Raw genomic sequence first — 26,241 nt, 5'->3', positions numbered from 1 at the left:
ATGCATACCAAGATTGGGAATGAGGGGTGCCATGCATACAAGGATTGGGGATGAGGGGTGCCATGCATACCAGGATTGGGGGTGAGGGGTGCCATGCATACCAGGATTGGGAATGAGGGGTGTCATGCATACCAGGATGGGGATGAGGGGTGCCATGCATATCAGGATGGGGATGAGGGGTGCCATGCATACCAGGATGGGATGGTGGGGACAAGATGGGGGCAGCAGAAATACCAGGAGGGGGGCAGCACATACCAGCATGGGAGACCATATACCAATAAAAATGCTCGCCACCCGGGCATAGAACGGGTTCAATAGCTAGTTACAATATACAGGAGCATGATCTGAAAATACAGCAGTTCCTACCTGAGATGTAGGTTGCCATGTAGGCAAGTGACGGCTAATTAAGAAAAGGACTATATGGCTATGCATATTGTGCAAAGGAGAATAATAGGTAAAATCCTTTATGTCTGGATGTAGTATCCTCCATACATCGACCAGTTGAGACCAAAGCACAATTAGCAAAGCTTTTGTTTGTGTTTTAGATTGGTGACTCCAGCCCAGGGACGCGTCTAAAGAAGGATCCAAGACAAAATTAAAGTCACCTCCAATGATAAGGTCCTCCGCAAAATATTTTAGTTTGTTTAAGTAATAACGACATGTCTTAATTTGGTCACAATTAGGGAGATAGCAGTTCGCCAAAGTCATAATTTTGGAGTAGATGGAGATCTTAACAAACACGAACCTCCTCTCCGTGTCAGACAGTGTTTCTACAATAGTACGCGGCAGTGATCTGTGGTGGCCTATACTCAGCACCTTAGACTTCAAAACAGCATTTTTCTGGAACGCCAAGATGAATAATATCTGTTAGTAATCTGAGGTACAGTATATGATCGCCTCTAAAGTGTGACTCCTGAAGAAAGAGAAAATGTACGTGCTGTTTATGGCTACGATAAAACACTTGAGCTCCTTTCTCTGGAACATTAAGTCCTCTGACATTCAATGAACAAGTTTTGAGTTGTGCCATATTATATGAAAAAAGGGGGAGGGAAGGAGAGAAAGATTAAGAGAAAAGAAGTATAGATGGTAGATAGTAACGTCTACCTCTCAGTGTCTAAGAAGTATAGATTATGAATATATCAAAACAGTAGGAAATTGCGAAACAAGCAGATCCCAATGCAAGTCCCTAACTGGGGGTTGTTTTTACAGGCATAAGGGTATGTGCCCACGTAGCGTTTTACAAGCATATATGCTGCAGAATTTCTGCAGCGTAAACGCTTGTAAAACGCTTGTTAAGCTGCACCCTATGGTCCCCAATGAGAATCTGCAAGTTCTATGCCCATGCTGCGGATTTTTCTGCAGCGTTTTTGATGCGCACAAAAATCCGCAGCATGTCAATTAATTTTTGCGTTTCTGCATGCGGAATTGCCTTCGCAATGCAATAAAAAACGCAAGGCAATTCCGCATGTAGAAAACGCACGATAAACACTTGCGAAATTCCGCATGCGTTTTTCCGGGAGAGGACATGCAGAAATGAAGCAGAAATTTTCTGCTTGATTTCCGCAACGTGGGCACATAGCCTAAGTCAAACTTTCAGTTCTAGGATTCCTATTAGGTGGAGCCATGGAATATAAAGCAAGTAAAGTAATACAGCCTGATATTACAGTAGTATCATGTGAACTCAACTTATATGCCAGTCTAAGATCTTATATGAACTTAGACATTCTATATAGTGGAAGAGTGGCACCTAATGCTCTATTTAGATATATCTAATTATATGCTCAAAGAAGTAAGCATCTGCAAACTGTCTCTCATCAGGGAAGACAAGATTCATTTCAGGAGCTCATATGATTGGCAGGTTCCTTTCCCATCTGGCTGCATCACCATCAAGTTCCTGATCCATTGAACACCTTCTGTGACGTGCTGGAACTCTCTGTGGCAATGGTGGAGCAGGTGGCCAGTCAGATATAGGGAATGTCCAGGGCATCACAGAAAGGTCTCATGTTGCTTGGATCTTTGAAAATATACAGCTGGAATGGGTACCCCCAGGAGTACATCAGGCCATTTTCCCGGATGGCATCAAGTAGTGGTTTCAATACCCTTCTTTTAGCAAGTGTCATTCAGGATAGATATGTGAGCAATTATATGCGTTTTCCATTGAAATCACCAGGATCCAACTCCTCTGCTTTCCTCACAATGGCCTCTTTTACATTGAAAAAATGTATGCGACAGATAATGTCCCTTGGACTCTCAGGATCTGGGCCATGATTGCCTATTGTACGGTGCGCCTTATAAATCTCCACCTCCTTATCAATAGGATCACCAAGGATATTATTGAATAATGATCGCAGTGTTGGCATAATCACTTGTGCATTGATGCTTTCAGGTATACCCCTTATCCAGATATTATTGTGAATTTATTGCTCATCAACCATATTAAACAGATGGTTTATTTACGGGCTGTGAAGATCCAGTGTTAGTTTCTGAGCATTATGATGGCCTCTAACTTGGATGACATTATCCTCTAATCTCTGTACCTTGTCAGTAAGCTGTGACAGGATAGAAGTGAGGGGACGTGTTTCAGTATTGTATGTGGTCTCCAGCCTCTGAATATATTGCTCCATATCTTCTTTAGTAGGGATAGACGCAATCTGATATACAAATAAGTTATGTTGTTCCCCATATCAGAATAACCTGTGGCTGGGGGGTAAATGTCCCTGTGAAGCAAGCACTGCTCAGCATGGGGGCTTTGGTGAGAGTACAGGGAGATTTGTGGAGCTGTTTTCTTGTGAGGCCTACATTGAGAGAAGTTGGTGCAGGACTTACAGGCTGGAGCTGTCTGGCATCATGAGGGTTAAGACTGCTTCTTTTTCCACGCTGAGGTGAGGCAGTAATAGCTCCAGAGCAGGAAGATAAGACCTTCCATAAGAAACGCTGCATACGAGACATGCTGACGGAGGTGGAGAACCTCAGATTAACCTCTGATCTCTTCTTTCTTTTCCATATCGGACGGCATGTTTGAGGCTGTAAATTGCTTATAATTCCCCCAGGAACACGGTCTGAAGAGAATACTCTCAGTGTGTGCGTTCTCTTGGTGCTATGTCCAGGCCATGATGGGGAGCAGGATTGTGTGATGTAACAATCTTGTGTGATGTAACATCCTTACGGAAACGCGATTTGTGACACCGATGGAACAGCGCCAGAACAGGAAGTGCGTATGAGTGTATTTATTTTAACAAGGCCAAACATGAGGAATGAGGAGTTGTCCTAGTAGTGGACAACCCCTTTATGAAGATGCAATTTTTGGTTAAAAATGAAAAAGGCTTCTCCTCAGTGTGACTTCTCTGAAGTTTAAGAGTTGATTTCCGTGTAAAACATTTCCCACATTAAGAACATGAAAATGGCTTCTCGTCTGTGTGAGTTCTCTGGTGACTAAGAAATGATGATTTCTTCACAAAACATTTCCCACATTCTGAACAGGAAAAAGGCTTCTCCCCTGTGTGAATTCTCTGGTGCTTAAGAAAAGCTGATTTCCAGCTAAAACATTTTCCACATTCTGAACAGAAAAAAGGCTTCTGCCCTGTGTGAATTCTCTGGTGCCTAACCAAATCTGATTTCCGGCTAAAACATTTCCCACATTCTGAACAGGAAAAAGGCTTCTCCCCTGTGTGAATTCTCTGGTGCTTAAGAAAAGCTGATTTCCAGCTAAAACATTTTCCACATTCTGAACAGAAAAAAGGCTTCTCCCCTGTGTGAATTCTCTGGTGCTTAACCAAATCTGATTTCCGGCTAAAACATTTTCCACATTCTGAACAGAAAAAAGGCTTCTCCCCTGTGTGAATTCTCTGGTGCTCAACCAAATCTATTTTCCGGCTAAAACATTTTACACATTCTGAACAGGAAAAAAGCATCTCCCCTGTGTGAATTCTCTGGTGCTTAACCAAATCTGATTTCCGGCTAAAACATTTCCCACATTCTGAACAGGAAAAAGGCTTCTCCCCTGTGTGAATTCTCTGGTGCTTAAGAAAAGCTGATTTCCAGCTAAAACATTTTCCACATTCTGAACAGACAAAAGGCTTCTCCCCTGTGTGAATTCTCTGGTGCTTAACCAAATCTGATTTCCGGCTAAAACATTTCCCACATTCTGAACAGGAAAAAGGCTTCTCCCCTGTGTGAATTCTCTGGTGCTTAAGAAAAGCTGATTTCAAGCTAAAACATTTTCCACATTCTGAACAGAAAAAAGGCTTCTCCCCTGTGTGAATTCTCTGGTGCTTAACCAAATCTGATTTCCGGCTAAAACATTTTCCACATTCTGAACAGGAAAAAGGCTTCTCCCCTGTGTGAGTTCTCTGGTGCTTAACCAAATCTGATTTCCGGCTAAAACATTTCCCACATTCTGAACAGGAAAAAGGTTTCTCCCCTGTTTGAATTCTCTGGTGCTTAAGAAAAGCTGATTTCCAGCTAAAACATTTTCCACATTCTGAACAGAAAAAAGGCTTCTCCCCTGTGTGATTTCTCTGGTGTATAACAACATCTGATTTCCGGCTAAAACATTTCCCACATTCTGAACAGGAAAAAGGCTTCTCCCCTGTATGATTTCTCTTGTGCTCAACCAAAATTGATTTCTGGCTAAAACATTTTCCACATTCTGAACAGGAAAAAGGCTTCTCCCCTGTGTGAATTCTCTGGTGCTTAAGAAAAGCTGATTTCCAGCTAAAACATTTTCCACATTCTGAACAGAAAAAAGGCTTCTCCCCTGTGTGAATTCTCTGGTGCTCAACCAAATCTATTTTCCGGCTAAAACATTTTCCACATTCTGAACAGGAAAAAAGCATCTCCACTGTGTGAGTTCTCTGGTGATTAACCAAATCTGATTTCTGGCTAAAACATTTTCCACATTCTGAACAGGAAAAAGGCTTCTCCCCTGTGTGAGTTCTTTGGTGCTTAACAAAATTTGATTCATCGTTAAAACACTTCCCACATTCTGAACAGGAAAAAGGCTTCTCCCCTGTGTGAGTTCTCTGATATTTGATTAAACTTGATTTCTCTGTAAAACATTTTCCACTTTCTGAACAAGAAAATGGCTTCTCCCCTGTGTGACTTCGCTGGTGATTAAGAAGATCTGATTTCTGGTTAAAAAATTTCCCACACTTGAAACAAAAAAATCTATTCTCTGCTGTGTGAATGCTTTGATGTTTAAGAAAAGACTCTTCGAGGGAAAAACTATTTCCATATTCTGAACATGAAAATGGCTTCTTTGCTTTAGGAGCAGTTTGTTTTTTAATGCTTATTTTGTGACTTTGATCTTCCTTAGTAGTCGGTAATGAATCAGAAGACAGGACCTGTTTCAAATGATCAGATGACAGATCTTTGCTGTGAAGGGATGATGGTATATCTGGAGTAATGGCATTCACTTCAATTGTATCCTGTGGGATCTCAAGATGATCTGATTTAAAAATTGAAGATGTCAGCTGTCCCTCTGATCTCCTGGTACAGTCATCTGCCAAGAATAAAACCAATTATTATTTATGAATAACATATCCTTAAAATTTATATTGTTGAATATTCCTAATTAAACTCTATGTAAAAATGTACTTGGTAAGTATCATTATTTACCAAGAAAACATATCACAGAAAAAAATCAGCCTTACCAACACCAAATCAGATAACAAATGCATTAGCATTTTAGTGTTGGTTGGGTGTACTGGGGTGTCTGTCCATGTGGGGTGCACTTATATAGTGCTGGGCAGCCTTCCTGATGTAATAGTATGGGCATCATCACTATCCTAAGCCAGACACTGTGCATCAAACCTACCCGTGTGACTGGCGTCCTATGCAAGCTTCATCTGTGTGCATCTTTAATACAAGGCAACCACACCCTCCATGAATTGGTAGGTTTGTGAGTGGTTGCTCCATCAGTATTTTGCACCTGCGCTGCCCCCACCTTTATCATGGGGGTCTGCGGCATCCAGCTAGTGCATTTGTTATATGATTTGGTGTTGGTAAGGCTGTATCTTTTTCTGTGATTTTTTTTAAATTTTGCCCTATGTTAGCCGTCATTATTCACCAAGACAATAACAGTTCACAATCTAATAGAAAACCTCATAGGATGAACCAGTGGATCGTAGTGTCCAACTGTTTGTTCATTCTGCCTCCCAAATATGGAATAAAAAGCCACCAAACAATGTTATGTAGGCAAAAATAATATCAATAAAAACTTCTACTCATCTCACAAAAAACAAGTCCCCACTCAGGTCCACCATCTGTCAATGGAAAACCAGAGGTTTCCACATTATTAGTGGCTCAAGGGCTTTTGAAAAGCAACATGGCTTCAATAAACCAATCCAGCAATATCCGATCTCCCAAAGTCAGATCTCCCCCCCTCTTCTGAGCCTTGCAGTGCGCCTAAACCACATTTAGCCTCCGTGTATTTGGCATTACCATAGTGAGAAGAACCCACTTAATTGATGGTGTGTGTCTCCTGGAGCACAATCTGGGCACTATGTGTTGGGTAATGAAATTATATATTTGTCATTTTTACTCTCCAACATCCACTGCGTGCTAATTTCCGGAAAGTGCCTGGGGAATCAAAATAGTCACTACTCCTATAGATTATTTCACTGAGGGTTAAAATTTCCAAAATGGAGTCACTTTATGGGGATTTCTACTGCTCTGGTTTTCTGCAATATGGTCACATTAGGACTTCTGAAAATGGTGTGTCCCATCTCCTCTGGGATCTGCTCCTGCGACGTCTGCTTCTCTCACCAGGAGCCGCCTTATTCATCCTGCAGGTGGCGCTGGTGATGGAGGAGACGTCAGAACCAGAAGCTCTGGGCGGCGCAGGCTCTGTCCAGCCACTAAGATTAGGGTTGCTGGGACCAGTAGTACCATCCAGTCTGGCAGTATGGGTGTGTGTGCTGTCCAGCTGGAGTAATCTGCTCCCTGCTTCAGCCATTTGGAAAGCACCGCACCCTACTAAAGCTGGAAGCATATTGCTGGGAGCTGCCAGATACAGCCTTGTTCTCCTCTGGTTCAGTCCTCTGTGCTCAGCTCCCGGTTTGTGTATTTGTGTCCTGTTGTGACCTCGGCCAGTTTACTGACTACTTTTGTGTGATTTTGTATTTTCTCTGACCTCCATGTTCTGACCCGGCTACCTGACTATTCTTCTTTCCATCTCACACCACAGAACATTAGGTAACACTGTGGCCCAATCGTAGGGGGTCTCTGTCTAAGTCCAAATACATGTAGAGGGGTTAAAGGATGATGAGCAAGGCAAACCCTGGGATCTGGAAAATGGAGTAGATAGTGCCAAGCCTGTTTGTGGTGGCCATCTTTTGAGCTGCCAGGTGACAATGAACAGTGTCCCCAATACATTGTGTCTGCAAACTATTCCAGCAAGATCTGCATTCAAATAGCTAAATGTCACTCCTTCCCTTCTTAACCTGCCATGTGCCCAGACAGTAGGGTACAACCGTATATAGAGTATTGTCGGATTCAAGAGTAGTTGGAAGTTTGTAAGGTCCATTTGTTTCCTATTATCCTTTGTGAAGAATTCCAAAGTTATCACCATATAAAGTGACACACGTCAGATTTGAAAAATGGGTCTGATTAGGAACACAAAACTGGCTGCAGGAAGGGGTTAAAGCAGAGGATTACTGAAGTCAAAAACTGTGAGTATAGGCAATAACACATCTACTGAAATGATCAAACTCAACAGTCTCCATCAGTAAGTAGTGAGTAACTAGTGGTGAAACCTCTCTGGGGTAATTGGAGTATGGGGCTCGGTGGCTCTTGGGAATCTAAACTATCGTAAGGGAAAATATTTTCTGTCAGATGAGTTTCAAGAAGAAATATTAGATGTTCAAAGAGAACTTTTTATAATAGTGCAGAGCTGAGGTGTCTTATATTTAGCTTAGAGATATATCATGGCACAGGTGTAATGTTTTCTGTATAGTTTATCACAATCTGGTTTGAAGTTAGTCGATTTTAAAAGAAATTGAAAAGTCAGGATAAAGGGAAACTCTGCTGTTATTGTACAGAAATTCACACTTGTTCCTCACTGCACATTTAATGCTGTCGATCATAAAAGTGACGTTCGGCCAGAAAGACTGGACCTGGTCTTGTAGGAACCATATGAGCACATTCAGCAGCACAGAAGGGAGAGAAGGTAGATTCATCCAATAAGATATCAGGGATCTAGGAAGCCAACAGCATCATTACCCTCCACTTTCATCATAATATTTTTCTTCAAGTGATTTTCTGGCTTTGTGGTTTACAGATCTGGGCAGGTAACGGTCAGCGTCTCCTAATCCCAGGGGGTAGGTTGATCTTCCAGGTTGTAAGTTCTATGGAAAAGGGTTTTAAATGCCCAAAATCATTTGAACAGTTTTGGGTGGAGGAGAATGTTGTGATCTAGCGGCAAAATGGTGATCACACGATTGTGATATGGCCGGACTACACCACTGATAAAGCAGCCACAGCCGGTGACTGAGAATAATCTGTGACTTCTCTGCATTTAGTGGTCACTACTCACCTGGGTAGTCATATGTAGGAATCTCCTCTTTACACCGCTCATCACCCCTCACATATGTCTCTGTAGTATTAATATGGGTCAGATCTTCACCCTGAAACAAATATTGTAAAAGTCACAAACAGATGGAGAAGTCACATCTATGATCAGCTCTAATCCTGCCATCTCCACCGTTCTCATTACACAAATATAAAATATATAATACTGGTGGATAAAACAAGACTGAACACAAGACCTTCACAGATTTCTACACATCATAGGGGAGATCTCATGACACCTTCTCTCCATCTACCTGATGATCCTGAGGAACATTGGGATCTTCTTGTTTACAGTCCTGTGGAAGAAGAGGACGGGGACATCTCTCTGGTGTTGTCCTCTTACTGGATAGATCTGGAGGAAACACATACAGGGACTGAATTCATTCTTTACATACAGATAATTATAGGCAGTGTGTATTTAGTCCTGTCTATTACCTGGTGATGTGAGGGGCTGGGGAACCTCCATCATGACGTCCTTGTACAGATCTTTGTGTCCTTCTAAATACTCCCACTCCTCCATGGAGAAATAGACAGCGACATCCTGACATCTTATAGGAACCTGACACATACAATGATACAGTCATCCCCCCGATCCCTTCATAGTGTTACTGCATAATGTCCCAGCATTCCCAGCAGTGTCACCTCTCCATTCAGCAGCTCAATCATCTTGTAGGTGAGTTCTAGGATCTTCTGGTCATTGATGTCCTCATGTATCAGGGGGTGTCTTGGAGGCCCCATGATTTGGCTCAGGGGTCTTCCCCATCCCTCAGACACAGGGTCCTGACAGCGCTCACTAGAGGTCTTCTTCACTACTGTGTAATCCTGGTTATGGAGAGACACATTAATAAATCTCACTACAGACATTTCCAGAGTCCTCACCTCTCCAGTTCTGTCCATCTGTTATTTCCATAGATAATAATGATGTAATGTGACATCATCAGAATCTCTCACCTCTCCAGTAAGACGGAAGAGGATCTCTAGGGTGAGGTGTAATATCCTCTCTGCCATCTTGTCTCTGTCCATATTCATCTTTGATGGGTCCATAAGGAAAATTCTCTTTAATAGATCTTCACTGAGAGGATCTGATATTGTAGGGACCTGAATGAGAAGATGATGAGCCGATGTAACATCATAAAAATCCTGTGTAATAATACAATTACTGGAGATAATACGGGGAAACATATGAGGAGATTTATTATTTTACAGTATTTAGTTTTCTTCTTTACATCTAGTAATAAAACCTATATATTTTAGGCCACAGACAGCAAGCAGTTTCTTCCTTGGAGTCTGCAGCTGAACACGTTTCTCATAGACTCATCTTCCATAAAGCTAATTCTCGTCTCATTTACCGACACTGCAATCGGCATTAGCAATACTGCAGGAGATATTCATTACACGTGACATGAGAAATAACTACTTCATGAGGAGGACGACATCTTTATCTTCTACTGCGGCTCTTGAAACATATTTAACCAGAGTTCTTTACTGACTACATCTCCACCGGTTGTTTATATGAATGTTTCCCGTCTTCCCCGGACTGTAATCTTCTATCAAGTGGCATCTCATGTCTTAACAGAAAAAAGGCTTCTCCCCTGTGTGAGTTCTCTGGTGCTCAACCAAATCTGTTTTCCGGCTAAAACATTTTCCACATTCTGAGCAAGAAAAAGGCTTCTCCCCTGTGTGAGTTCTCTGATGTCTGATAAAACTCGATTTCTCTGTAAAACATTTTCCACTTTCTGAACAAGAAAATGGCTTCTCCCCTGTGTGAATTCTCTGGTGATTAACAAGATTTGATTTCTGGTTAAAAAATTTCCCACACTTGAAACAAAAAAATCTATTCTTTGCTGTGTGAATGCTTTGATATTTAAGAAAAAACTTTTTCGAGGGAAAAACTATTTCCATATTCTGAACATGAAAATGGCTTCTTTGCTTTAGGAGCAATTTGTTTTTAATGCTTATTTTGTGACTTTGATTTTCCTTAGTAGTCGGTAATGAATCAGAAGACAGAACCTGTTTCAAATGATCAGATGACAGATCTTTGCTGTGAAGGGATGATGGTATATCTGGAGTAATGGCATTCACTTCAATTGTATCTTGTGTGATCTCAAGATCATCTGATTTAAAAATTAAAGATGTCAGCTGTCCCTCTGATCTCCTGGTACAGTCATCTGCCAAGAATAAAACCAATTATTATCTTTTTAATAAAAAAATCCTTGAATTTTATATTTTTGAACATTTCTAATTAAACTCTCCGTAAAAATGTACTTTATGTAAAAAGGAGATTTTTGTGTACTCACCGTAAAATCTCTTTCTCTTAGCCTCTAATTGGGGGACACAGGACCTTGGGTGTTATGTGCTGTCCACTATGCATAATCTGAAAAAGATTAACCGTGGCTCCTCCTCTGCAGCATACACCCCTGGACGGCATCAGCCTTCTCCAGTTTGTGCAAAAGCAGTAGGAGGAACGTAACATGGATAACATAACCATGCCTATAAGAAGGCAACTATGTACGAGCTCAAGGGAAAAACAATATGAGAACTCAACATAACAACGGCCCGGAACGGACAATAGGGTGGGAGCTGTGTCCCCCAATTAGAGGCTAAGAGATTTTACGGTGAGTACACAAAAATCTACTTTACTCTGTCGCCTCATTGGGGGGACACAGGACCTTGGGACGTCCCAAAGCAGTCCCTGGGTGGGAAGCAATGGACGAATATTGTGTAGACGGGCGCCGCCTGCAGAACACATCTGCCCAGGCTCGCATCTGCTGAGGACTGGGTATGAACCCTGTAGTGTTTGGTAAACGTGTGTAGGCTAGTCCAGGTGGCTGCCTTACACACTTGTTGTGCCGAAGCCTGGTGCCGAATGGCCCAGGAGGCCCCTACCGCACGTGTGCCATAATACCTGCTGGAAGAGGAAAATTTTTGAGGCGGTAGGTCTCTTGTATGGTGGATTTGATCCACCTGGCAAGGGTAGCTTTGGAAGCTGGCAGACCCTTGCTGCCGCCTTCCAGAAGAAGGAAAAGAGAATCAGACTTCCGGAAGGGCGCAGTCCTAGACACATAGATACGCAATGCCCTGACAAGGTCAAGCGTATGCAGAGCCTTCTCCACTCTATGAACCGGGACCGGACAGAAGGATGGCAGTGAAATTTTCTCATTGAGGTGGAAGTTGGATACAACCTTCGGGAGGAAGGATGGGACCGTACGGAAGACTACCTTGTCCTGGTGAAAAGCCAGGGAGGCCGTCTGCAGGAGAGTGCTCTCAGTTCAGACACCCTGCGTAGCGAGGTGATTGCCACCAGGAAAACCACTTTCTGGGATAGAAGGCGGAGTGGGACTTCCCTAAGGGGTTCAAAAGGTGTTTCCTGCAATGCTGTCAGCACCAGGTTGAGGTCCCACGTTTCTAGTGGTCGTCTGTAGGGGGGAACCAATTGGGAAACCCCCTGAAGAAATGTCCTTACTTGCGGCTTGTTAGCGATGCACCTCTGAGAAAGCACTGAGAGAGCTGACACCTGGCTCTTAAGGGAGGCCAGGGACAGTCTGGCCTCCAGACATGATTGGAGAAACCCAAGTACCCTGGGGAGGGAATAAGGGAATGGGATTTGGCCACGAGAGATTCGCACCAGGTAAAGAAGGCTTTCCAGGTACAGTAATAAATCTTAGCAGAGGTTGGCTTCTGTGCCCTGAACATGGTTCCAATGACTTCCGGCGAGAACCCTGACTGGGTTAGAACCCAGGTCTCAATGGCCAAGCCGTCAAATTGAGGGCCTCTGAGTTCTGGTGGTAGAACGGGCCTTGTGACAGAAGATCGGGGTGGTCGGGGAGACGCCAGGGGACGTCTGCTGTGAGCTGTATGATGTCGGCGTACCATGTACGTCTGGGCCAGTCCGGTGTGATTAGGATGGTTGGAATTCCCTCTTGCTTGATCTTCCTCACCACTCTGGATATCAGGGTAAGAGGTGGAAAAATGTACAGGAACTGGAACTGGGTCCAGTCCTGAACCAGGGCGTCCGCTCCTAGCGCCTGCGGATTGTGTGTTCTGGCCATGAAGTTGGAGACCTTGGCATTGAAGTGGGATGCCATTAGGTCCACGTCTGGAGTCCCCCAGCGATGGCAGATCTGTCAAAAAACTTCGGGATGGAGAGACCACTCTCCTGAGTCCATTCCTTGCCGGCTGAGGAAGTCTGCTTCCCAGTTGTCCACACCCGGAATGTGGACCGCAGAGAGAGCCGAACCTGTGTCTTCCGCCCAGTGGAGAATGTGTGTCACTTCTCGCATCGCCTTGGCACTGCGGGTCCCCCCTTGGTGATTCACATATGCCACTGCCGTGGCATTGTCCGACTGTATTCTGATGTGAGAGGCTGCCAGTAAGTGATGGAAGGCTCTCAATGCCAGGAGGATGGCACGAATTTACAAGATGTTGATGGGCATGGTCGCTTCCGCTGGGGACCACTTGCCCTGTGCTCTGTGGTGTAGGTGTACCGCACCCCAACCCGTCAGGCTCGCTTCGGTGGTCAGAACCTTCCATTGACCAGTGAGAAAGGATTTCCCCTTTGTTAGTGAGGTTGGGTTGAGCCACCAGTGGAGGGACCTCCTGGTTGACGACGTCAGCTGGAACTCCCTGTCGAGAGAAAGAGGGTTCCTGTCCCATGAATTGAGGATGGCTAGTTGGAGAGGCCTGAGGTGAAGCTGGGCAAATGGGACCGCTTCTATTGCCGCCACCATCCTGCCAAGGACTCTCATGGCAAACCGGAGAGATCAAGGGGGTTTGCTGAGGAGGGTGCGAACTCCTAGACAGAGAGGCAGTGCCTTGTCCTTGGAAAGGAGCACTAGACCCCTTAAGGTACTGAATAGCATTCCCAGGAAGGTCAGAGACTGACTCGGGGTTGGTGATGACTTTTGTAGGTTGACTAACCAGCCCAGGCAACTCAGAGTGTCGATTGTGATTGAGACACTGAGCTCGCAGTCCTTGAAGGTGGGAGCCTTGATATGGAGATCGTCCAGGTATGGAACGACTACTATGCCTCTGGAGTGCAGGACGTCCATGGTGGCTGCCTTGACTTTGGTAAACACTCTGGGAGCCGTGGCGAGTCCGAACGGGAGAGCCACGAACTGGTAGTGGTCCTGGTCGATTGCGAGCCTGAGAAATCTCTGATGGGCGGGCGCAATTGGTATATGCAGGTATGCGTCTTGTATGTCTATGGAGGCGAGAAATTCTCCCTTTTCCATAGACGCAATGATGGACCGAAGGGACTTCATGCGGAAGTGACGTACCCGTACATATTTGTTGAGCTGCTTTAGGTCCAGTATGGGCCGTATGCCGCCTCCTTTATTGGGGACTACGAATAAATTGGAGTAGAACCCTCGGAAGCGCTCGGCCGCGGGGACCGGTACTATGACTGCAGCTTGAAGAAGCGAGAAGACCGCTTGGCGGAAGGCACGAGCCTTGTGTGGCGGTTTTGGGGGAACAGAAATAAAGAGTCTGTTTGATGGGTTGGAAGTGAACTCTATCTTGTATCCCGAAGACACTAGTTCCCTGACCCACCTGTCTTCTGTAATAGGCAGCCATACTTGATGAGAGAGCAAAAGTCAGTCACCTACAGGTGAGGTGTCTTCTGGAGTCCGTGAGTCATGATGAGGAGAAGGTCTGAGGTTTTCCTCCTTTGGACCTTGACTGGCCTGCTTTTGACTGCCAGGTCTTGTCCAACTTTTGCATCGGCCGCGAGTTGTACCTGCGTGGGAGGCGGTTGTTATTTTGTGCTGGCCGTGAGGCGGACCAGCCCGAAGAGTTCCGAAAGGATCAGAATCGAGTTTGGTTATGCTTATTGTAAGTGCGTTTGGGTTTCAGTTGGGGGAGGAGAGGTACTCTTACTCCCGGTGGCGTTGGATATCATCGTATCCAACTGTTCACCAAAAAGTCGACCACTGCGGTACAGGAGGTGCGTAAGGGACTTCTTTGAGGCTGCGTCTGCTTTCCATTACCGCAGCCAGAGGATACGCCGAATCGCGATGGCGTTTGATGCTATCCCCGCTGCACCCCTTGCATAATCCAGAGCTGCATGAAGCATGTAATCTGCTACAACTGCTATTTGAACCGCTTGGTCCGACAGCTCAGGAACAGATACTGGGAGGCCAGCTTGTAAATTTTGGGCCCAAGCCAGGATGGCCTTGGCAACCCAAACTGAAGCGAACGCGGGAGCCAGGGAGGCCCCTGCGGCCTCGAAAATTTAACGAGCCATGCGTTCTACCTGCCGGTCTGCTGCGTCCCTGAGGATTGAGCTATCTGGCAGTGAAAGGAGTGACTGTGCTGCTAGCCTAGAGACTGGGGGATCCACTTTGGGTGGATCTGTCCATTCCTTGGTGGTCTCCTGTGGGAAGGGGTACCGCGCTTCCAGATATTTGCGATTGGTAAACTTCTTCTCAGGCTGTGAGAACTGCTTTTTAAGGATCGACAAACTCTGGGTGGTCAAAAAAGACCTTAGGCGGCTTCAGAACTCCTTCAAATAAAATCTTGTTGTGGTGCCTCTGGGGGCGGATCAGAAATGTCCAGCACCTGATGGATGGACGAGATTAATACCTGAACTAGCGCTGTATTGCTAGGGGGAACTGGGATCAGGGACCCTTCAGTTTCCTTGTCTGAGTCGGAATCACAGATGCCTTCCGAATCCTGTGTATCGCTAAGGTGTCTCCTGCTGGGTGAACCAGGGTGGAGGCCTTCTCTGGTCGGGGATCCCTGCGGAGAACTGTATTGTATGTCCCTGGTAGGGGACGGTCTAGATGATCTGGAACTATGGTATGTCTCCCTAGAAGGGGATGACCGTGTGCTATGGGATGACGCAGATGAACGTGACCTGTGGGTCCGCTTGTGTCCTGACCTAGACGTGGATGTTCCCGGGTCGACATGTCCCTGAGTCGAGCTTTCCCTTTGCTGGGTAGCGTTCATAGCCGAGGCATGACTTTGCAGAGCCTGAAGCAATGTGGAAGTTAGGTTATCTATAGACTGTGTCATAGATTGCGATATCTGAGTGACCCATTCCAGCATGGCATTAGACACCGAAGCATTGGCAGGGGCTTCTTGGGGCTCTGGCACAGTAGCCTGGATGCAGTCCTGGCAGTGCGGATACATGCTGCCACTGGGGAGAGTATTGCTGCAGGCTGTACAGAGTGCATAATAGCAGTCCTGCCTGGTTCTCTTGGACCTTGAGCCCGGCATAGTGCACTGGGGTGGCTATGCAGAGGGCCCTACAGGGGAGGCTATGCAGAGGAGCCTATAAGGAATAATGGACTCACAGCCGAGGAAGAACTCCAGCTGTGATCTTATCCCACCAGTGTGCCCCTAGGTCCAGCGCCGAAGATCCGCAGTCCTGTGCCCCCCAGAGACTGGCTATGTCCCTTATTCTGCAGCAGATAATGGTCGCCGGAGTAAAGTTAAGAAAGAAGGGGGGCGGAGAGCTGAAAGGGCGGCAGAACTGTGTAAAATCGCGCCCTTTCAGTCTCGATCCGCCCCCTCTATGACACTGTAAAGTGTAATATTTGTCATCGGGGGGGCGGGCCGGGGAGAGGAGGTGGTGGCTTCGGCTAGGCCGAAGCCGCAGCCTAAATTAGGTGCCTGATGCCCAAAGGGACTCCAGGCCGGCGCGGAAGTCCGGGAGGGGGCCGGATCTGAACCGGACCTCCCCGGATTTAAAGGCAGGGTAGCGGTGGGGTAGAAGCAAAAGGGGGTGGGGCCCTGTGAACCTGTGAAGAGTCCCCCTGAGGCACCATAGAACTTGTGCTGCCGCAGAAACAGGGCGCAGGAAGGCCTGTGCCTCTGTTGTATCATGCCTGCCTGCGCTCCCCCGGCCCCGACAGGAACCCGCAGCACGGCTGGGGTCCTTGGTACCTGTACAGGCCCTACCTGAGGCGTTTCAACCTAATACCCCCAGGGGCTGTCACTATCAGGGGGCTATATCCTCGCCTCGACCTCAACCCAGAAACCGAAAGGAACTGGGGAAGGAGGGGGGTCTCGTCTTCGAACCAGCACACGAGGGGCTGGGGAAGGAGCGATATGGGGAATAGCCATTTCGACTTCAACCGTGCACCCTGTAACAAGGGGCCGAGGAAGGAGCCATGCCGGGAGTCTCGCACTAGACCCACTTTTCTTCATCTGTAATCCCATCAGTGAAAACAGAGTAAAGGTTTTAGGTGTGCCTCCTATGCGACGCTAAGCAAAAACTGGAGAAGGCTGATGCCGTTCAGGGGTGTATACTGCAGAGGAGGAGCCACGGTTAATCTTTTCCAGATTATGCATAGTGTCGCCTCCTAGTGGACAGCAGCATAACACCCAAGGTCCTGTGTGTCCCCCAATGAGGCAACAGAGTAAGTATCATTATTTACCAAGAAAACATATCACAGAAAAAAATCAGCCTTACCAACACCAAATCAGATAACAAATGCACTAGCATTTTCGTGCTGGTTGGGTGTACTGAGGTGTCTGTGCATGTGGGGTGCACTTATATAGTGCTGGACAGCCGCCCTGATCTAATAGTATGGGCATCATCACTATCCTAAGCCAGACACTGTGCATCACACTTACCTGTGTGACTGGCGTCCTATGCAAGCTTCATCTGTGTGCATCTTTAATACTAGGCAACCATCCTCTCCATGAATTGTTCGGTTTGTGAGTGGTTGCTCCATCAGTATTTTGCACCTGCGCTGCCCCCACCTTTATCATGGGGGTCTGTGGCATCCTGCTAGTGCATTTCTTATATGATTTGTGTTGGTAAGGCTGTATGTTTTTCTGTGATTTTTTTTAAATTTTGCCCTATGTTAGCCATCATTATTCACCAAGACAATAACAGTTCACAGTCTAATAGAAAACCTCATAGGATGAACCAGTGGATCGTAGTGTTCAACTGTTTGTTAATTCTGCCTCCCAAATATGGAATAAAAAGCCACCAAACAATGTTATGTAGGTGAAATAATACCAATAAAAACTTCTACTCATCTCACAAAAAACAAGTCCCCACTCAGGTCCATCATCTGTCAATGGAAAACCAGAGGTTTCCACATTATTAGTGGCTCAAAGGCTTTTGAAAAGCAACATGGCTTCCATAACCCAATCCAGCAATATCCGATCTCCCAAAGTCTAATCTCCCCCTCACTTCTGAGCCTTGCAGTGTGCCCAAAACACATTTAGCATTCATGTATTTGGCATTACTATAGTGAGAAGAACCCACTTAATTTACGGTGTGTGTCTCCTGGAGCACAATCTGGACACTATGTGTTGGGTAATGAAATTATATATTTGTAATTTTCACTCTCCATCATCCACTGCGTGCTAATTTCCAGAAAGTGACTGTGGAGTCAAAATAGTCACTACTCCTATAGATTATTTCACTGAGGGTTATAATTTCCAAAATGGAGTCACTTTATGGGGATTTCTACTGCTCTGGTTTTCTGCAATTTGGTCACATTAGGGCTTCTGCAAATGGTGTGTCCCATCTCCTCTGGGATCTGCTCCTGCGACGTCTGCTTCTGTCACCATGAGCCGCCTTATTCATCCTGCAGGTGGCGCTGGTGATGGAGGAGACGTCAGAACCAGAAGTTCTGGGCGGCGCAGGCTCTTCGCAGCCACTAAGATTAGGGAGCCTGGGACCAGTAGTACCATCCAGTCTGGCAGTATGGTGTGTGTGTGCTCTCCAGCTGGAGTAATCTGCTCCCTGCTTCAGCCAATTGGAAAGCACCGTACCCTACTAAAGCTGGAAGCATATTGCCGGAAGCTGCCAGATACAGCCTTGTTCTCCTCTGGTTCAGTCCTCTGTGCTCAGCTCCCGGCTTGTGTATTTGTTTCCTGTTGTGATCTCGGCCCGTTTACTGACTACTCTTGTGTCTTCTGATTTTGTATTTTCTCTATCCTCTTGGTTCTGACCCGGCTACCTGACTATTCTTCTTCCCATCTCACACCACAGAACAGCAGGTAACACCGTGGCCCAAGCCTAGGGGGTCTCTGTGTAACTCCAGATCCATGTAGAGGGGTTAAAGGATGATGAGCAAGGCAAACCCTGGGATCTGGAAAATTGAGTATATAGCGCCAAGCCTGTTTCTGGTAGCCATCTTTTGAGCTGCCAGGTGACCATGAACAGCGCCCCCAATACATTGTGTCTGCGAACTATTCCAGCAAAATCTGCATTCAAATAGCTAAATGTCGCTCCTTCCCTTCTTAACCTGCCATGTGCCCAGACAGTAGTGTACAACCGTATATAGGGGATTGTCGGATTCAAGAGAAGTTGGAATATTATTTGTAAGGTCCATTTGTTTCCCATTATCCTTTGTGAAGAATTCCAAAGTTATCACCATATAAAGTGACACACGTCAGATTTGAAGAATGGGCCCAGATAGGAACACAAAACTGGCTGCAGGAAGGGGTTAAATCAGAGTATTTTGGGCACTAACTACTATAGTCAAAAACTGTGAGTATAGGCAATAACACATCTACTGAAATGATCAAACTCAACAGTCTCCATCAGTAAGTAGTGAGTAACTAGTGGTGAAACCTCTCTGGGGTAATTAGAGTATGGGGCTCAGTGGCTCTTGGCAATCTAAACTATCGTAAGGGACAATATTTTCTGTCAGATGAGTTTCAAGAAGAAATATTAGACTTCAAAGAGAACTTTTATAATAGTGCAGAGATGAGGCGTCTTAAATTTAGCTTAAAGATTAGTGATGAGCGAGTATGTTCTGTTAACCCTTTCGGCGAGCATGCTCGGGTGCTCACCGAGTATCTTCAGCGGTGCTCGGGCGTTATGTTTTCATCACTCAGTGCTCATGATTTGCGACAGTTTGACAGCTTTAATACATGTGAGGAATGCCTAAGAAACAGTCATTCTTAACATGTATTCAAGCTGTCAAACAGTCACAAATCATGAGCACTGAGTGACGAAAACATAACGCCCGAGCACAGCTGAAGATACTCGGGAAAACACCTGAGCATGCCCGTAAAGCTCGAGTAACGAGCATTCTCGCTCATCACTATTAAAGATATATCATGGCACAGGAGTAATTTTTTTTTGTTTAGTTTATCACAATCTGGTTTGAAGTTAGTCAGTTTTAACAGAAATTGAAAAGTCAGGATAAAGGGAAACTCTGTTGTTATTGTACAGAAATTCACACTTGGCCGTCACTGCACATTTAATGTTGTCGATCATAAAAGTGAAGTTTGGCCAGAAAGAGTGGACCTGGTCTTGTAGGGACCATATGAGCACCTTCAGCAGCACAGAAGGGAGAGAAGGAAGATTCATCCAATAAGATATCAGGGTTCTAGGAAGCCAACACCATCATTACCCTCCGCTTTCTCTTACAGGACCATCATAATATTTTTCTTCAAGTGATTTTCTGGCTTTGTGGTTTACAGATCTGGGCAGGTAACGTCTCCTAATCACAGGGAGTAGGTAGATCCTCCAGGTTGTAAGTTCTATGGAAAAGGGTTTCAATGCCCAAAATCATTTGAACAGTTTTGGGTGGGGGAGAATGTTGTGGTCTAGAGGCAAAATGGTGATCACACGATTGTGATACGGCCGGACTACACAACCGATAAAGCGGCCACAGCTGGTGACTGAGAAGAATCTGTGACTTCTCTGCATTTAGTGGTCAGTACTCACCTGGGTAGTGATATGTAGGAATCTCCTCTTTACACCACTCATCACCCTTTACATATGTCTCTGTAGTATTAATATGGGTCAGATCTTCACCCTGAAACAAATATTGTAAAAGTCACAGACAGATGGAGAAGTCACATCTATGATCAGCTCTAATCCTGCCATCTCCACCGCATATAATACTGGTGGATAAAACAAGACTGAACACAAGACCTTCACAGCCGTCTACACATCATAGAGGAGATCTCATGACATCTTCTCTGCATCTACCTGATGATCCTGAGGAACATTGGGATCTTCTTGTTTACAGTCCTGTGGAAGAAGAGGACGGGGACATCTCTCTGGTGTTGTCCTCTTACTGGATAGATCTGGAGGAAACACATACAGGGACTGAATTCTTTCTTTACATACAGATAATTATAGGCCGTGTGTATTTAGTCCTGTCTATTACCTGGTGATGTGAGGGGCTGGGGAACCTCCATCATGACGTCCTTGTACAGATCTTTGTGTCCTTCTAAATACTCCCACTCCTCCATGGAGAAATAGACAGCGACAACCTGACACCTTATGGGAACCTGACACATACAATGATACAGTCATCCCCCGATCCCTTCATAGTGCTATTGTATAATGTCCCAGCATTCCCAGCAGTGTCACCTCTCCAGTCAGCAGCTCAATCATTTTGTAGGTGAGATCTAGGATCTTCTGGTCATTGATGTCCTCATGTATCAGGGGGTGAGATGAAGGCCCTGAGTTTGGGCTGAGGGGTCTTTCCCATCCCTCAGACACATGGACCTGACAGCGCTCACTAGAGGTCTTCTTCACTACTGTGTAATCCTGGTTATGGAGAGAGACATTAATAAATCTCAGTACAGACATTTTCAGAGTCCTCACCTCTCCAGTTCTGCCCATCTGTTATTCCCATAGATAAGAATGATGTAATGTGACGTCATCAGAATCTCTCACCTCTCCAGTAAGCCGGAAGAGGATCTCTAGGGTGAGGTGTAATATCCTCTCCGCCATCTTGTCTCTATCCATATCCATCTTTCATGGGTTCATAAGGAAAATTCTCTTAAATAGAAGATCTTCACTGAGAGGATCCGATATTGTAGGGACCTGAATGAGAAGAAGATGAGCAGATGTAACGTCATAAAAATCCTGTGTGATAATACAATTACTGGAGATAATAAGGGGAAACATATGAGGAGATATATTATTTTACAGTATTTAGTTTTCTGCTTTACATCTACTAATAAAACCGATATATTTTAGGCCACAGACAACAAGCAGTTTCTTCCTTGGAGTCTGTAGCTGAACACGTTTCTCAAAGACTCATCTTCCATAACGCTAATTCTCGTCTCATTTACCGACACTACAATCGGCATTAGCAATACTGCAGGAGATATTCATTACACGTAACATGAGAAATAACTACTTCATGATGAGGATGACATCTTCATCTTCTACTACGGCTCTAGAAACATATTTAGCCAGATTTCTTCACTGACTACATCTCCACCAGCCGTCTATATGAATGTTTACCGTCTTCCCCGGACTGTAATCTTCTATCACGTTAGATCTCATGTCTAATTCACACACAGAAGTTTGAGGCTTTGATACACGGCAAGGTTTTTAATATTATACAGAGTAGGACTATTCCGAATAGGTTCACCTTGCCATGGTAGCTTTCATGCTATTTTTGATCAAAAACAGTGTTGCTAAGAACCCTATTTTATTTAAATGCACTTTTGCTTTTTATTTATTTACAGCAGGGTTTATGATCATTTTTCTTCTTATAGTTTTTTTTCTGATTTATGGCCATAGTAAACATGCATTTATGTGCTGCATGGATACCAACTTATACCAAGCTCAAATTCTGTGTTTTTTCACGGGCACCATAGTGGCCCTGTGGGCTGCTGATATGGATGATACACCCCTAACTATCCAACTATCATATGGTAAAAATCTCGTAGGTCCTGGATTTATTAGTATCTGCATGAAGAATGGGGCTAAGTGAGTATTTATTAAAGGGAATCCACTCCACCGACTACCCCACGGCCAGCAAGCATCAGAATCTTCACTGAATAAAAAGCCATTTCACAGCAAACAGACCTCTAATATGAGGCATTCAGGTACAGTACAGACCAAAAGTTTGGACACACCTTCTCATTTATAGATTTTTCTGTATTTTCATGACTATGAAAATTGTACATTCACACTGAAGGCATCAAAACTATGAATTAACACATGTGGAATTATATACTTAGCAAAAAAGTGTGAAACAACTGAAAATATGTCTTATATTCTAGGTTCTTAAAAGTAGCCACCTTTTGCTTTGATGACTTCTTTGCACACTCTTGGCATTCTCTTGATGAGCTTCAAGAGGTAGTCATCGGAAATGGTCTGCCAACAATCTTGAAGGAGTTCCCAGAGATGCTTAGCACTTGTTGGCCCTTTTGCCTTCACTCTGCGGTCCAGCTCACCCCAAACCATCTCGATTGGGTTCAGGTCTGGTGACTGTGGAGGCCAGGTCATCTGGCGTAGCACCCCATCACTCTCCTTCTTGGTCAAATAGCCCTTACACAGCCTAGAGGTGTGTTTGGGGTCATTGTCCTGTTGAAAAATAAATGATGGTCCTACTAAAAACAAACCGGATGGAACAGCATGCCGCTGCAAGATGCTGTGGTAGCCATGCTGGTTCAGTATTCCTTCAATTTTGAATAAATCCCCAACAGTGTCACCAGCGTCGGGTTCACCTTTTCTGCGTCACACAAAGACACGGTGGTTGGAACCAAAGATCTCAAATTTGGACTCATCAGACCAAAGCACAGATTTCCACTGGTCTAATGTCCATTCCTTGTGTTCTTTAGCCCAAACAAGTCTCTTCTGCTTGTTGCCTGTCCTTAGCAGTGGTTTCCTAGCAGCTATTTTACCATGAAGGCCTGCTGCACAAAGTCTCCTCTTAACAGTTGTTGAAGAGATGTGTCTGCTGCTAGAACTCTGTGTGGCATTGACCTGGTCTCTAATCTGAGCTGCTGTTAACCTGCGATTTCTGAGGCTGGTGACTCGGATAAACTTATCCTCAGAAGCAGAGGTGACTCTTGGTCTTCCTTTCCTGGGGCAGTCCTCATGTGAGCCAGTTTCTTTGTAGCACTTGATGGTTTTTGCAACTGCACTTGGGGACACTTTCAAAGTTTTCCAAATTTTTCGCACTGACTGACCTTCATTTCTTAAAGTAATGATGGCCACTCGTTTTTCTTTACTTAGAATTTGTATTATGGCAAGAAAAAAGCAGCTAACAGTCTATTCAGTAGGAATATCAGCTGTGTATCCACCAGACTTCTGCACAACACAATTGATGGTCCCAACTCCATTTATAAGGCAAGAAATCCCACTTATTAAACCTGACAGGGCACACCTGTGAAGTGAAAACCATTTCCGGTGACTACCTCTTTAAGCTCATCAAGAGAATGCCAAGAGTGTGCAAACCAGTCATCAAAGCAAAAGGTGGCTACTTTGAAGAACCTAGAATATAAGACATATTTCAGTTGTTTCACACTTTTTTTGTTAAGTATATAATTCTACATGTGTTAATTCATAGTTTTGATGCCTTCAATGTGAATGTACAATTTTCATAGTTATGAAAATACAGAAAAATCTTTAAATGAGAAGGTGTGTCCAAACTTTTGGTCTGTACTGTATGTATAGATTCACATTTCTATTACTTGTATGCCAATATTAGAGGTCAGATAAGTCCCAGGGGGTGATAGATTCCCTTTAATCGGCCATGGGGTAATCATAAAACCAGATATGTATCAAAGTATTGTAAGGTGGCTAATGGTTGCGTAGTCGATGGGAGATATGTGTCACAGAGATGGCTGGTCTCTGTGATGTAACTCGGAGTGTTTCTCTAGGGCACATAAGCACTAAGAGGATCGTTTGGTGCACCTGGGAGATGGGTTACGGGTAGCTAGGAGAGAATGGGCAGGTCCAGCTACCCACATACCTCACCTCTGGGTGTGGTTAACAGCCTATAAAATGGAGGCTGTTGTTTGGCACATGGTTTGTGTGTTTGGACAGAGAAGGCCTCCTGTGTATGTTTGTCTTCAGACCAAGCCAGGACACTAGACGCTACCCCAGCTTGTGTACCACACAAGCCTGACTGAGCAGAGACCTGCTAAGGACATTTACTTTGTTTGCCTGATCTAAAGGCTATTTTCTTTTCTGTTTGGCTTCTGGGTTTATGAAGCAATAAACCCACATGAACTTTTAAAGGAACATGCCTCCTGTTTTCCTCCCATCGCCACCCAAGTGAGTAAAACCTCTACAATTGGTGTTAGAGGTGCGAGCAATGTTCCCAGCAGAGACGCGTGACTGCTACAGGATGGACTGCATGCCCTGGGTGAAGTCTGTCGCAAGCCAGCAAGCATCCCCAACAGGCTGTTACAGCAGATCCAGCAGCACTAGCAGGAACAATGGCAGCAGATGCAGCTTCTGGCAACTGCCATCCAGGGCATGATGAGTGCTCCAACCCCAGGTCCGACTGATGACTCCCATGTCCGGAAGGCGGTATAACGGGCTTTGCAGAAAATGACCCCGGGGGAAGACGTTGAGGCCTTCCTGACGGTGTTTGAAAGGGTCGCCGAGAGGGAGGAATTTCCGCAAGAGCAGTGGACAAAGGTACTGGCGCCATACTTGACGGGAGAGCCCCAGAACTACGCCTAGTAGGCTTACTATGATTTTGCTTTGCAGGACACCCTATTTAGCTTTGCATAGTACGTCCTATTTAGCTTTGCATAGTACACCCAAAAGGTGTACTATGATTTAGCTTTGCAGGATGCCAAAGAGTATGGCAAGCTAAAAACTGAGATTCTCGCGCGCTTGGGGGTGACAATGACTATCAGGGAACAGCTGGTTCGTATCACCGGAACAAACCACCTCGCTCCCAAATGTTTGACCTGTTGCACCTGGTCCAGAAGTGACTGCAGCTGGAGTCCTCAATGCCTGCGCAGATGGTAGAGTGGATGGTGATGGACCGGTTTGTGCACTCCCTGCCGAGGCCCATACAGCCTTGGGTTGCCCAGGGTGACAAGGTCCAAAGGGACGAGGGAGGTGGTGCCCAAGGTCCTTAAGGGTGATGTTGTTTGCTGGAGGTGCCACGGTCCAGGCCATATAGCCACCTGTTGTCCCCTGACCCTTGAGCCGATGGACTGCAGTATAGGACACAGTTGTTCATATTAAGTTTATCCAGCCAGCAGTGTGAACTGTCCACCCAGCGAGGGGCCACAAGCATGTCCCGTGAAGGTGAATGGATGGGAGGTAACAGCACTACTAGACTCGGGGAGGGAAAAAAGTCGGCGTTCGGTGCATTCATAGTGATGCTAAGGACAACCCATGGCCAGAGTGGACATTGAAACGGCCCACGGTACGGAGTCTCACAAGGTCGGCATCATTCTGGACTTGTTGCACCCTATTATTATAGGCTGGGACTTTTGTATGCTTTGGGATCTGTGGGGGAAGGGTTCTGGGTTCGCTGGCTCAGATAAGAAAACAGTTAATCCTAATGAGGTATCACCACACCCAGAGTCAGACAGGTTTCCCTTTTGTGTCCTTGTGGGGGATGAGGAGGTGGTGCCCCCTGTGTCTGCCATTCCGGAGTTAGGGGTGACCAGCGAGAATTTTGGGTCTGCCAAACATAGGGACCTAGCTCTGAAGGAAGCCTTTAATAATGTCACTGTTATAAATGGGGTTGCACAGGAGCTGAGGGTAACACAAGGTTTCCCCATTTTATGATGAGTGGGGAGTTGTTGTACCAGGTCAAGAAAGTGAGGGAGGAGCGTGCAGAGCAGTTAATAGTGCTGGGCCCGTTTAGACGGAAGGTGTTGGACATGGTCCATTCACATGTCTTGGGGGGACATCTGGGAGTGGAAAAAATACAGGAACAGATCATGCAAAGGTTCTATTGGCCTGGATGTCACCGGGAAATATTTAAGTATTGCAGGTCTTGTCCTACGTGCCAGTTAACCGCCCCCACC

At 45.4% G+C, this 26,241-nt stretch overlaps 1 protein-coding gene and 1 pseudogene across 1 annotated transcript in view; both read right to left on the bottom strand.

Moving 5' to 3' along the window:
• Positions 1-3,025: 3,025 nt before the first annotated feature.
• On the bottom strand, positions 3,026-10,580 carry LOC141198635 (uncharacterized; annotated as a pseudogene).
• An 8,868-nt stretch (positions 10,581-19,448) lies between these two features.
• LOC141198582 (gastrula zinc finger protein XlCGF66.1-like) overlaps positions 19,449-26,241 on the bottom strand; it is an 81,803-nt gene continuing 75,010 nt past the window's right edge. Inside the window, exons 2-5 of the mRNA XM_073663006.1 lie at positions 21,173-21,322; positions 20,864-21,043; positions 20,658-20,781; positions 19,449-19,453 (exon numbers count right to left, since the gene is read on the bottom strand). Of these exons, the coding sequence (XP_073519107.1) occupies positions 19,449-19,453; positions 20,658-20,781; positions 20,864-21,043; positions 21,173-21,250 (387 nt within the window). The 5' untranslated portion in view covers positions 21,251-21,322. The remainder of the gene's footprint in view (positions 19,454-20,657; positions 20,782-20,863; positions 21,044-21,172; positions 21,323-26,241) is intronic.

Source organism: Phyllobates terribilis, unplaced genomic scaffold (genome assembly GCF_046119375.1).
Source record: "Phyllobates terribilis strain yellow unplaced genomic scaffold, ASM4611937v1 Scaffold_98__1_contigs__length_5973952, whole genome shotgun sequence".
Taxonomy (NCBI): Eukaryota; Metazoa; Chordata; class Amphibia; order Anura; family Dendrobatidae; genus Phyllobates; species Phyllobates terribilis.
Note: the sequence above shows the minus strand (reverse complement) of the source record. Positions and strands in the feature narration are given on the sequence as shown.